The 12,567-nt window shown below is 42.6% G+C and overlaps 1 protein-coding gene across 1 annotated transcript in view; it reads left to right on the top strand.

Moving 5' to 3' along the window:
* Positions 1–12,567, top strand: part of MTMR8 (myotubularin related protein 8) — a 92,350-nt gene that overhangs the window by 18,061 nt on the left and 61,722 nt on the right. Inside the window, 4 exon segments of the mRNA XM_058658791.1 lie at positions 3,320–3,442; positions 6,707–6,810; positions 11,284–11,374; positions 11,376–11,432. Of these exon segments, the coding sequence (XP_058514774.1) occupies positions 3,320–3,442; positions 6,707–6,810; positions 11,284–11,374; positions 11,376–11,432 (375 nt within the window).

The raw sequence follows: 12,567 nt of genomic DNA on the forward strand, positions 1-12,567 counted from the left end.
TTCTATTTCTTTACAGCTTTACTAACATTGTCTAGCTTTCTGATTTTTGCCAGTCTTACAGGCTTGAAGCAATACCAGCTTCTCATTTTAATATTCTTTTAAAAAAATTACCAGTGTTTTTAACATATCTTCATGGCTGTGTCCTTCTCTTTTTGAAAAGATTTATTTATTGGAAAGGCAGGTTTACAGGAAGAAGGAGAGACAAAGAAAGATTTTCCGTCCGCTGATTCACTTCCCCAAGTAGCTGCAACAGCTGAAACTGAGCTGATCTGAAGCCAGGAGTCAGGAGCTTTTTCTGGGTCTCCCACTTGGGTGGCAGGGGGCACAGACACTTGGGCCATCTTCCAGTTGTTCTCCAGGCCATTAGCAGGGAGCTGAATAAGAAGTGGAGCAGCCTGGACATGAACCACGGCCATTATAGGAGGTCTGAGTCCTCTTATAGGTGGCATTCTTATCTACTACACCATGATAGTGGCCCCTTATTTGTGTTTTTAAATTATTTACTTTTAGTTTTTCCTTTACATATGACTGGTTTTGATATATAACCTTTACCACTTTAAAGATGTTGCATACTTATTTTCATAGTCCATGAGGAATTTTCCTAAGTAGAATTAAGCTATATTAATTTTATATGTATCAATTGATATATAGGATATAATTTTTCCTATTCATGTGATATGTTACATTTGAATTTTCTGATGTTGAACTGTCCTTGCTTTGAGCTATATGTACATGTCCAAAATTTATTTTTTTAATATATTATTAGAGGGATAGACGTGGCACAATGTGTTAAGCATCCACTTGGGGCACTCGCATCCCATGTTAGATTGTCCAGCTTCCTGCCAGTGCTCCTGGAAGGCTGGAGATGATGACCCAATACTTAGGTTCCATCTACCATCTGAGACACCTGAATGGGGTTCCTAGCTTCTGACTTTGGCTTAGCCAAGTGTTGGCTGTTACAGGCATTTGAGAAGTAAACCAGCAGATTGAAGATCTCTGTCTCTCTACCTTTGAAATAACTTATATACATCTTTAAAAAACTAAACGATTAGATTCATTTATTAACTTGTTAATGGATTTTTTGCATCTGCATTTCAGAGTGATATGGACTTAGATTAATTTTTCCTTTTTTAAAACCCATTTATGTAATTTGGGCCCGGCGCCGTGGCCTAGCGGTTAATGTCCTTGCCTTGAATGCACCAGGATCCCATAGGGGCGCTGGTTCTAATCCCAGCAGCTCCACTTCCCATCCAGTTCCCTGCTTGTGGCCTGGGAAAGCAGTCAAGGACGACCCAAAGCTTTGGAATCCTGCACCCGCGTGGGAGACCTGGAAGAGGTTCCTGGTTCTCGGCTTCGGATCAACGCAGCACCGGTCGTTGTGCTCACTTGGGGAGTGAATCATCGGATGGAAGATCTTCCTCTCTGTCTCTCCTCCTCTGTATATCTGACTTTGTAATAAAAATAAATAAATCTTAAAAAGCAAAAAATAAATAAAAATAAAAAACCCATTTATGTAATTGACAGGCAGAATGATAGAGAGATCTTGTGTCTGTTGGTTCACTTGTGCGTGCAACAGCAAGGGCTGGGCCAGAGTGAAGTCAAGAACTACATCCAGGTCTCTCTTGTGGTTTTCAGAACTCCAAGGACTTGGGCCATCATTCACTGCCTGCTAGACACATTAGCAGAAGTTGTATCAGAATTACTAAGTAGCCAGCATCCAAACCGTGCTCTCTCATATTGGATGATAATGGATAAAAGGGGTCCTAAGTGACATCCTAACCACTGTGCCAGATGTCCGCTCTGGCAAAGGAAGTTTCTGATTAATGTTGCCATTTTTATGGGACTTTTATTTACTTCATGTAAGTTTTCCAGTGTGAGCATGTTGTTTATAATAAGTGAATATTAACCTTTACAGAGAGGCTTTTCTTTGTGTATTTTGTGTACAAATATATACATGTCTCTGTGGGAGAAAATTTCCTGCTAATTAATTTCTGTCCAGTATAATTTTTTTCTTATTTCCTTTTCCTTTTTCCATTATATTGAATGCCTAACCAGTTCATTTATGACCTTTCTCATTTAAGAGATATATATATATATATACATATATGTATATATATATATACATATATATATATATATACTTAAATCTATACTTTTCCGTCTCAGTTTTTCTATTTCCCACATTTTATCATTTATTTTTAAATATGTCTCAGTTTTATTTTTTTTAATCTTTTAACTCAAAGGTAATTTAGAAACATGCTATTTCATTTCCAATGAATTTTGTTACTATCTGGTTATTAACTTCTAAAGTCATTGCTTATTAGTTAGAAAACAGACTTACAGTATTGAGCCTTTGAAATTTTTCAGGCTTCCTTTTCAGCTGCATCCATCACCTTGAATGGTTCTATATTGTTTATTTGTTAGATTATTGAGTTCCACTCTAGTACTTGAGCTTTTTAATTAGAATGTTGAAGTATTCTGTAACTGTACTAGATTTTTATCTGCTTCATCTAGCAATCACTAAAATGTTAAAATCCCTTAAAAGTATTTATTCTGCTTGTTCCTTGATATGTTTTTGAAGCTGTTTTGTAAGATACATAATTGTTCATTATGGATATGCTTGTCCCGTTATTATTTATTCTATAATTTTTTGTCACATATCAAGAACACTAACCTGACTTTACTTTGGTTAATATTTGCCTAATCCATTTTCCATCCTATTACTGTTAAACTTGTATCTCTAAATATAATCTCTTCTAGCCTAAGTATTGCTTTTTGTTTTAATCTATTCTCCAAGTTTGTCTGTTAACTGATAAATTTAACTTATATATGTTACTTGCAAATACTCTTATATTGGAACTTGCTTTTGGCATTTTATTTTATGCTTTTATGATATTCTATTTGTTGTCTTTTTTTTCTTGTTTTATTCTTATTCTTGTCCTCTAACTTAAGATCTGTCCTCAGTTTACTTGCTCTTACTGATTTTTACACAGTGACTACACATTCACTTTCTCAAGGTAAGAACTTCAGCAGATTGTTAAGTTCTGTTTTCTGCCTACATCTATCTTGTGATGTCAGTGTTGTCTAGAATCTTGATCCATGCTATATTACATCTTTTCCTCTAACTTTTATAGTCTTTATAGAGCTGATTCAGGAAAAGAAAATACAAATCACACTAATTTGCCATCTAAGCAGGAACTGGAAAGCCCTCAAAGAAGTTTTATAGCAAATTAATGGCATTTATCTTGCTTTTAATTATTCAACATCAATCGTATTTGGTGTTTTGATAATCAATATTCTCCCCATCCCCCAATTACAGATGGAAAATATGAAATTATTGGATTGTTATGTGGAAAGGAAACCAAGTATTGGAATTCTGTATCTTACTGCAACTTACCTGATCTATGTGGAAACTTCTAGTGAAGCCTGGAAGGAAACATAGGTATGTTCATGAGAAGAAAATTGAAAGGTCTTAAAGAATTGTGCATGTGTAGCTTGTCTGTGGTGGTTTCTTGAAATTTGAAGTAATATTATAAGAATATAATAGAAGTGCAACCTTTTTTCAAAAAACCTCTTCTAAAACTTTTCATAGCCTCCTCTTCCCTTCTGAACCTAATTAGTCGGTAAGCAACCTGAAATGATTTAAAGGTGTTCTGTTTGTAAATGCAGTCCAAAAACAAGCAGCAGTGTGTCATCTGGGAGCTTGTTAAAAATGCAAAATCTCAAGCTTCAGAGTTGTTAAAGTTTTTTTTTTAATTATTATTTGAAAATGAGAGGGGGAAAGAGAAATGCTATTCCCCAAATGTCTGTACTAGCCAGGGCTAGGCCAAGCTGAAGCTGGATCCAGGAAATTTATCTGAGTTTCCCATGTGGGGTAGCAAGGATCCAAGTACTTGAGACATCATCCACTTCCTCCCAGATTGTACCTTAGCAAAAAGCCAGATTTGAAGTGAAGGTGGGACTCACTTCTAGACACTCAGTAAAGGGTACCGGTGTCCCAGTAGGTCGCATAACTGGCTGTACCACAACACCTACCCAGAACCTAAGGATTTTTTTTTTTAATTTGCTTGTCAGAAAAAGACAGAATTACAGGGAGAATTCTTCCATCCACTGGTTCATTTCCGAATGACTGAACAATAAGGGCTGGATCATGCGAAAGCCAGAGGCCTGGAACTCCTTCCAGGTCTACCATGTGGGTGGCAGAGGCCTATGTACTTGAGCCATCATTTGCTTTCCTAGGTATATTAGCTGGTTTAGGGATCAGAAGTGTAACAGCCAGGACTTGAATTAGTGCTCCTTTAGGATACCAGCATTGCAAGTGGCAGACTTACCAGCTGTGCCACAACACTGGCCTCAGGTTTTGAGTTTGAAGTGTTCAGATGATGATGAGTCTGGGAGCTTATTGACTACGTGCTGGGGAGCATGGCTTGAAATGCTCCATCTGAAGACGATTTTCTGGTGTATGTGAATGAATGTTTGAATATTTCTTGTTATATCTTTAAATGATGTTTTCTAATTTTAGTGAGAGAAACGAATGGTTCCATCTGCTGGCTCAACTGTCCAAGTGGCCGTAACAGCCAAGACTGTGTCAGGCTGAAAGCAGTAGCGTCTTCTGTGTTTGCCAGGTGGGTCCAGGGACCCAAGCATTTGAACCATCTTCTGCGAATTCTCTCAGGTGCCTTAACAACATAATTTAATCTTAATCTTCAGCCTGATTTATAAAAAGAACAACTTACCTCATAAAATAGTGGTTAAAATCATTGGCTTTGAGTCGGAAGATTGAGGCCGAAGTCCCAACTTCAACATTTACTGCCTTTGTAGTCCTGGGCAAGTTATTTCGTTTGTCTTTGTCTTTAATACCTTATTTTTTTCTTTAAATTAAGGTGAGAATTACAGAGTTAATTTGTCCAGTTTCTTAAGACAATGCCTTAGAAGTGGTAAATACCGTAATGTAAATGTAAAATGAATTAAATTTAATATGTATATGAAGGAAGCATTTATTAAGGTTTGTTTAAAAGGCAGAGTGACAGAGAGGGGAGAAGACACACACACACTGACTCACTCACTCACTCTGAAATAGTGGTTTTCTATGCCTACAGCATCCAGAGCTGGGCCAGCCAGAAGACAGAAATTCCATCTAGATCACCCAAGTGGGTGGCAAGAAGCCAAGTACTTAGGACAGGCACTGCTGAGTAAGCAGTGAAGATGGAACTCCATCCCAGACACTCCTAAATGAGCTGTGGCATCCCTGGTGGTGGCTGAACCCTTTCAACCCACAACATCCATCTCTGAAAAAAAAATATTTAGTACTTGGTTTTCAGAATCTCATCACCATGTGGGGTTTTGTCTTGCTGTCTGCTATGATGAAAAGAGGGTCAAAAGAGAAATTTAAAAGAACTGGCTTTCTCTAGACTCAACTCTGATGGTAATAGGCTATGTGACCTTAGGCAAGTGAATTCTCTCTCGGGTTATCTTCTCAGCTGTGAAATGAGGTGGTTATTATGTAATTAGTAAGGACTCTTCCAGTTGAACTATTTAGGAGACAGTTCTGTGGCTGTGACCTCTGAATGAGGAATTCATTTCTCAGAGATTTTATTTCTTCATGCGTGAAATACAGTGAATATATCCCAAAAGCTTTTGCAGGGACTACCTTGTGATAAAGCTCAATGGCATTTATTAATAATTTATCTTTTTGTTTGAAAGGCAAAGACATACAGAAATGCCTACAACAGTCAGGACTGGACCAGGCCAAAGCTAGGAGCCATGAACTCAATATGGGTCTCCCACGTGAATGGCAGGAGCCCAAGAATGTAAGCCATCAACATCAAGAACATGAGCACGGGCCCGGCAGCGTGGCCTAGCAGCTAAAGTCCTCGCCTTGAATGCGCCGGGATCCCATATGGGCGCCGGTTCCAATCCCAGCAGCTCCACTTCCCATCCAGCTCCCTGCTTGTCGCCTGGGAAAGCAGTCAAGGACGACCCAATGCTTTGGGACCCTGCACCCGCGTGGGAGACCTGGAAGAGGTTCCTGGTTCCCGGCTTCGGATCGATGGCACACACCGGCCGTTGCGGCTCACTTGGGGAGTGAATCATCGGACGGAAGATGTTCCTGTCTGTCTCTCCTCCTCTCTGTATATCTGACTTTGTAATAAAAATAAATAAATCTTAAAAAAAAAGAACATGAACACAAGAATGGGATCATTAGCTGGAAGGATAATTGGAAACAGAGTCACCGTCTGAACTCAGGCACATCAATAGGACATGTAGACATCACAGGTGGAATCTTAACTGCTTCACCAGACACCTGCCCCATAGTAATCACGGTTTGAATTAGCAATTTGGTAGAATAAGAGGAAGTTCTGTTTTCCTCTGTAACAATTATTTTGGATTGTAAGCTCTATCATAACAGGTTAGAAAACATCTGTTCTGAGCTGAGTCACTAAAATTGTCCTACAGAATCATTAACTTAAAATCCCTAAGGACAGAGAAGTTTTATCACTATAGTTTGCCTCTCATTGCTTTGCAACTATTAATACTTTATTTCTGTTTGAAGGAGCCTCAGTTGTGCCTTACAGAGCATGATTGTAAGCAGTAGGTGTGGTCATATCTCTATCTATGCTTTTAGTGTTACCACAAGTCAAACACACTGATAGTGTTTATTTAATAAACATCTGTATGTTGATTCTAGTTGTTTTCTGTTTTACAGATTGCAGTTCATCACATTGCCACTGTGGAGAAATTACCAAACACGAATCTGTGCTGTCCTTCTATCCTCCACTGTAAGAACTTCAGAGTGGTCCACTTTGTTTTATTTTATTATTTTTTTTTAATTTTGATAATCTGTACATAGTTGATTAGGGCATAAAGGGTCAAGGGTTACAGAAAAGCGGGTAAGATCATTATTTCCACATTTTTTGTGTTGTGTATCTGGGGTAAGGAGGGTGATAAAGGGAGAAGCCCCACCCGACTTCCCACCCCATCCCAGGGTCCCCGACATGGGGCATGCTCTGAGGGCACTGCTCAAATGGTTTCAGTATTTTGACAGTTCTGAATTAATGGCAATCTCACCGTTACAAGCATGATGAAATCTCTCCAGAATCCACTGGCTGATACAGTCTACCTTAGAGTCTCCGTTTGCCCAGATATTCACTGCCCACATGTGGTTGGAGTAGTTGACCAATTTTTTCTGTCCTCCATCCTCTGATATGGTACCAGGTGTCCTCTGCAGGTTCCATTGGTCTGCCATATCCTCCATGTGCACCTGGTTATGCTGTCCACTGCTCTGTCTGAGCCTCTGAGGAGGCTCAGCTCTGACACATGCACTCCATGGTCAGACCAAGGAACCTGCATGAATCATGGTTCTGAGAGCAGCAGTTCAGTTGGAGGGATCCCCACAGAAACTTCGTCTGAGGTGACCTGATTCTTGTATGTGAATACCAGTATAGGGTCCAACACAGTATGTCGCCCCAATCAGCTTATGCATATACTGATGGTTGCATTTGTTGGATCATTTCTGTTTTCAGACCTGTCTTCTACACAAACCAATGGGTGTTGCAGTCAAGCCTGATTTTGCCTAGCACACACTTGGCCCTCTCGCAAACAAGTAGGAGCTGTAGCCTAATCGGGGTGACTTCCAATAACCCCCACCAGGCCTGCCCACTACCCTGGTTCCCGTGCTTGACAATATGCTTAGCAGACTTGTCCAGTCTGTCCCACATCCCATTCAGCTCTCATACATGTCAATGGGCATTGAAGCCTAGTTCAACCCAACCAGCCTTAGTTTCCAGCCCACACACATCCTGGCGGGTGCTGTTCTGTTTAGCCACCCCTGCCCCAGTCCTGGTTTTCATGCTCTCCTATGGGAGTGATTTTTCCCACTGGGCCACTCCCACTCTCAGATCATGCTCTCTGCAGGTGGTTCTGTGATTTAACTTGACAGAATTAGGCCTCAGTGCCAGCCTCTGCCTGCTGATGCTGTGGCAAAGGCCAACCAACCCTCACCCACCCTGATTTATGCTTGTACCAGCAGGAACAGTCAGTCCAGCCTGGCTTTTCCCTCATCTAGCTCACATTAGGCCCACAGGTGTTGTAGCCCTGCCCAGTCTGGTCTGCCCCCATCCCAACTCATACTCTCCAGTGGGAATGACAGTCCAGCAGGAGAGTCCTCTACTTTCCCCTACTGGCTTTGCCCCCTCCCTGCCTGGTTCTCACATGTGCTGGTTAGGTTCTGCAGCCCAGTCTGGTGTGGCCCCCCTCACCATGGCATTTGTCTGTGGGTGCTGTAGCTTGGCCCAGTCCACCCCCAATTCCGGCTCATGCTGGTGGGGATTACAGCCTAGCCTGGCCCAGCCGGCACTCCCTCCTAGCCGTAACGTGTACTGGTATGTATTGTGACCAAACCTGGCAAGACCCACACTCTGGTCTGGTGCTCAGTTTTGCCAGCAGTTGATGTGAACTGGTTCAGCCTGGTCTGCCCCCGACCTGTGCCAAAGGTATGACTTTGGGTACCTTTCCCTGGCCTGGCCTGTGCAGCTGCCTATCGTGGTTCTCACACTCACTTGCAGGGACTATGTCCTGACAGAGGAGTTGCCCACGATCCTCCATCAGAACCTCTCCCAATGCCAGATCTTGCACATACCGATGGGTCCGTTGGCCAGCCCTACTTAGTCCACCTCCTGTCCTGGCAGTAATAGTGGCCTTTCCTGACTGGCCTTCAATGCATTCCGTTTCTTACTGTTGAGTGTTTCAGCCCAGCCAAGGCTCTTCCGTACCCAGGCACAGCTCATACATGGCTTAGTAGGGCAGAGACCTGGCCTAGTCTGTTCTACATCTACCCTGGTCCTCCAGAGCACCAGATGGTGCTGAAGTCTAGCCCGGCTTGGTGTGCCCAGTCCCAGTCCACACTTGCGCCAAGGGACACTGCAGCCATATCCAGACCAGAACGCAGCCCCCACTCCGGCCCCTGCACTGACCAGTGGGAACCCCAACCCAGCCAGAGTGTTCTCTTAGCTCCCCAGTCGGGCCTGTTCCCAGCCATAGGTCATGTGTGTGCCAGTGGTTGCTCTGACCCCGCTTGGTATAGCCCCTCACCTCTCTTGGCCTTTGCCTTAGATGTTTTACCTTAGATGCCTTAGATGCTTAGCATCCCTGGCTCATGCAAACTAGCCAGTGTAAGAGCCTAGCTCGGCATGACCTGTGCTCCATCCTGATTTCTATTCTTGCTGGTGAGCTAAGGTTTGCTTGGCCCTGCCCGGTCCACGCCCTTCCATAACCAATCTGCACATTAGCCAGCCTTTGGAGCTATTATGCACAGCTTGCCCAACCCCCAGGTCTGGACCACGTGATCATCAGTGAGAGTTGTGACCCCCTAGGGGAATTTCCCAAGTTCCCGCACTTGACCCATTCCCAGACCCAGATCTCATACATGCCAGTGAGTGGCAGGCCAGTGCCCGGCATGGTCTGCCCTTCTATTTTGGCCTTGTATGAGCTGGTGAACGTTGCAGCCTGGCCCACCCCACACCCTGTTTTAGGATGCACATTCGGGTACTGTTGCCTTGACCAGTCCAGATTGTTGCTGGTTCCTTTACCCATGAGTGATGGCAGGCTCCTTGGTCACACCTAGCGTAGTCCGTCACCATTCCAACTCTTGATCTAGCCAGCGGGACTTGTATTTCCACAGGGTTGTGCCCACACATCCCCCTCAGAATTTAGCCCCGGACCTGGTTCTCATGCATGCTGGTTAGTGTCATGACGCTGCCAAGCGTGACCCATCCTCTATTCCAACACTCAGTCAGGTACTGGTACCTAGCCCTGCCAGACAGGCCCCCAACCATAGCTTTCTGTGGATTGGCATGTGGCAGTCAGAGATGCTCTGTGCTAACAGCCTATCTGAGGACTCCCTTGTGGGCTGGTGAATCGGTCTGGCCAAAATGGATCTTATGGACTCTCCTTCCAAACCACCAGGTTTCAGTCCCCATACTTGTCAGCAAGTTCCGTGACCCCATGGCTGGGAGTCACACAGGATTCATCCCTCACCTACACTCACATTGGCCTTATCCATGGATGTCCCTAAACAGCAATTATGTACCCTAAAAACCCTAGAGCTCGCCGCCGGGCAACCAGCAGGCAGATCCTCTCACTCAGCATGTGGCAGCAGTGACCATGGCCTGAGTCCCAAGCATTGGGTCCTGCCAGGCTTGGGCACCCCCCCGCAGCAGCCACGCTGCAGGGGGCTCCTTTTGCGCCAGCCCCATGGCAGAACACTGCCCTGGTTCTTCCTGCCACAAGATGGTGTCAGCAGGGTGGACCCATCCCCGAGATTCCCTCATGGTATACTTAGCTGAGAGAAGAAATCTCTTGGTACTGGGAATGCCTAGGACTGTCTCACCACGTGGCAGCAGTGACCATGGCCTGAGTCCCAAGCATTGAATCCGGGTGGCTCAGGTACCCCCTGCAGCAGCCATGCTACAGAAGGCTCCTTTTGCCCCAAGCCCATGGCCAAACACTCTGCTTTGTTTTAGACTCTGATCTTGTGTACAATGAAGTTTTAATTCACTGCTAATGATTTCTCAGCCAGATAGTTATGGTAATGTTTCTGTGTAAAGCCATTTTGCTGTTTTGTGGAATAGTGTAATGGAAAGATCCTTGTCTGTGGAGGTAGAGTAGGCTTTAGATCTGGGCTCTCTCACTTAACAGCATCATATTTGGGCATGTTATGTAACCCATGAACTCCAATTCCTCAGATTTGAAAGTAGGGAGAGTAAGAAGTCCCCCAATGGGTTTGTTTTGACACTTTACTGTATTCATGCATTTCTTAGTATATCTAGATGTTTAAAGGATATATTCTTTTCTCGATTCCTGTTGTTCTGCAGGTATTATTAGGTTTGTCTTATTATTCCCAATCCTACCTTCATTTCCATTGAAAAGATTATGGCAGTTTATCAGAACCCTTGCACAATTATCCCTGCTTCCTCCAAGCTTATCTGCTCATCCCCCAGTCCCCCACACTAGATATCATTCCTATCAGTTTCATCTGATTTTATTTTGTGAACTCTCCATACTCAGATTTTCCCTCCCACTTTTCTTCCTCTCTTACTTCAAAATAGTTTATCACTTTTTCATGCTAATTTTTGACACTTATCTGCCTGCTGGGCAAGCATTGTGTTAAGACGTTAATTAACTTCATCTGTTTCTGGAAAATGTATTGCCATATGCTTAGCCTTTAAGTTTCATTCATCATTACCTTGTTTCCATGCCTGTCTTTTTCTCCAGTATTACCTGAAGATTTTATCCTTTTTCTTATAATTCCAAGTCATCAAAAGAGATGAGGGAGAATGGATGGAAATTGACTGACCCAATATCAGACTTTGAGCAGTGGGATTGACTACCCATCTGGTAGTCAGACCATCACAGATGCTAACACAAGATACAAGGTAATTTTGTCATTTTGTTGTTCTTCTGATGTATGTGATTAAAATGACAGAGTGTTTAATAAACAAAGTTTTGAAAAAAAAAAGATGTAGGAAAGCACTCGTTGTTCCTTTCCATTCAACATTCCGCCATTCAACAAACATTGATCATCTAATGTACTTAAATCATTGAGTAAAAATCTGATGATTTGAAGTACAGGATGCTATAGGGCATATATGGGGGTATGAAAATCAGCCTGGGAAGCTAGAACTATCTTGATACTTTAGGGAATATCTTTGTGAAGAGGGTTATCCCAATTTATGCAATGTAAGAAGGAAGGAATTCGGGAAGTAAAGTCAGACCATGAAGGGCTCCATGTCCAAATGAAAGAATTTGAACGTTATTCTGAAGACATTTTGGAAGCATGAGAGCATTTTAAATTGAAAAGGAACGTGAATCTATCTGTACATTAGGACTTCATTGGTTTGGAGGATTGGTTTGCTGGAGTTCAGAATGCAGGATGATGATAAATGAAGTGATGGGAACTTGAACTGAAACTATGAATGCAGATAGAGAAGAGGAGATGGATTTTAAAAATACATTTAGTTCAGCAGAATGATAAGACTTGTGACTGTTGCTATAGGACTATACTATTATAATAATGCAGAGGAAAAAGTGTGGTGGGGAGGAAACGGGTAGGGTAGAGCCCATGGAACTGTGTCTTGAAAAATAAAAATAAAACAACGAAAATTTATTTAGGTTGTAGAATTGAAAAACCAAATGAATAGTGATTGTTAGCCATGATTATGACCACAACAGGAAGGACAGTATCTTCAGTTTTAGACTTGAGTTTAAGGTAATTAAAATGTGCCAAGCTTTTGATATTAAGCATTTGGGTCTGAATCTCAGGAAAGAATTTTCTGGAATTCACTGAGAGTACTCACATGAGTCAACATATAGTCACACTTGGGGCTGTGATTTATTATAGCAAAAGGATACAAAGCAGAATCCTGAGTAAATGAGTCAAATCTGGAGGAAACATGTTCCAAGCTTCCAAATTCCTTTCCCAGTGGGATCACATAGGACACACTTAATTCTTCTGCCAGTAGATTGTGACAACATGACACATACAAAATATTGGCTACCAGGGAAGCTTAT

The sequence above is a fragment of the Ochotona princeps genome, chromosome X (assembly GCF_030435755.1).
Source record: "Ochotona princeps isolate mOchPri1 chromosome X, mOchPri1.hap1, whole genome shotgun sequence".
Taxonomy (NCBI): Eukaryota; Metazoa; Chordata; class Mammalia; order Lagomorpha; family Ochotonidae; genus Ochotona; species Ochotona princeps.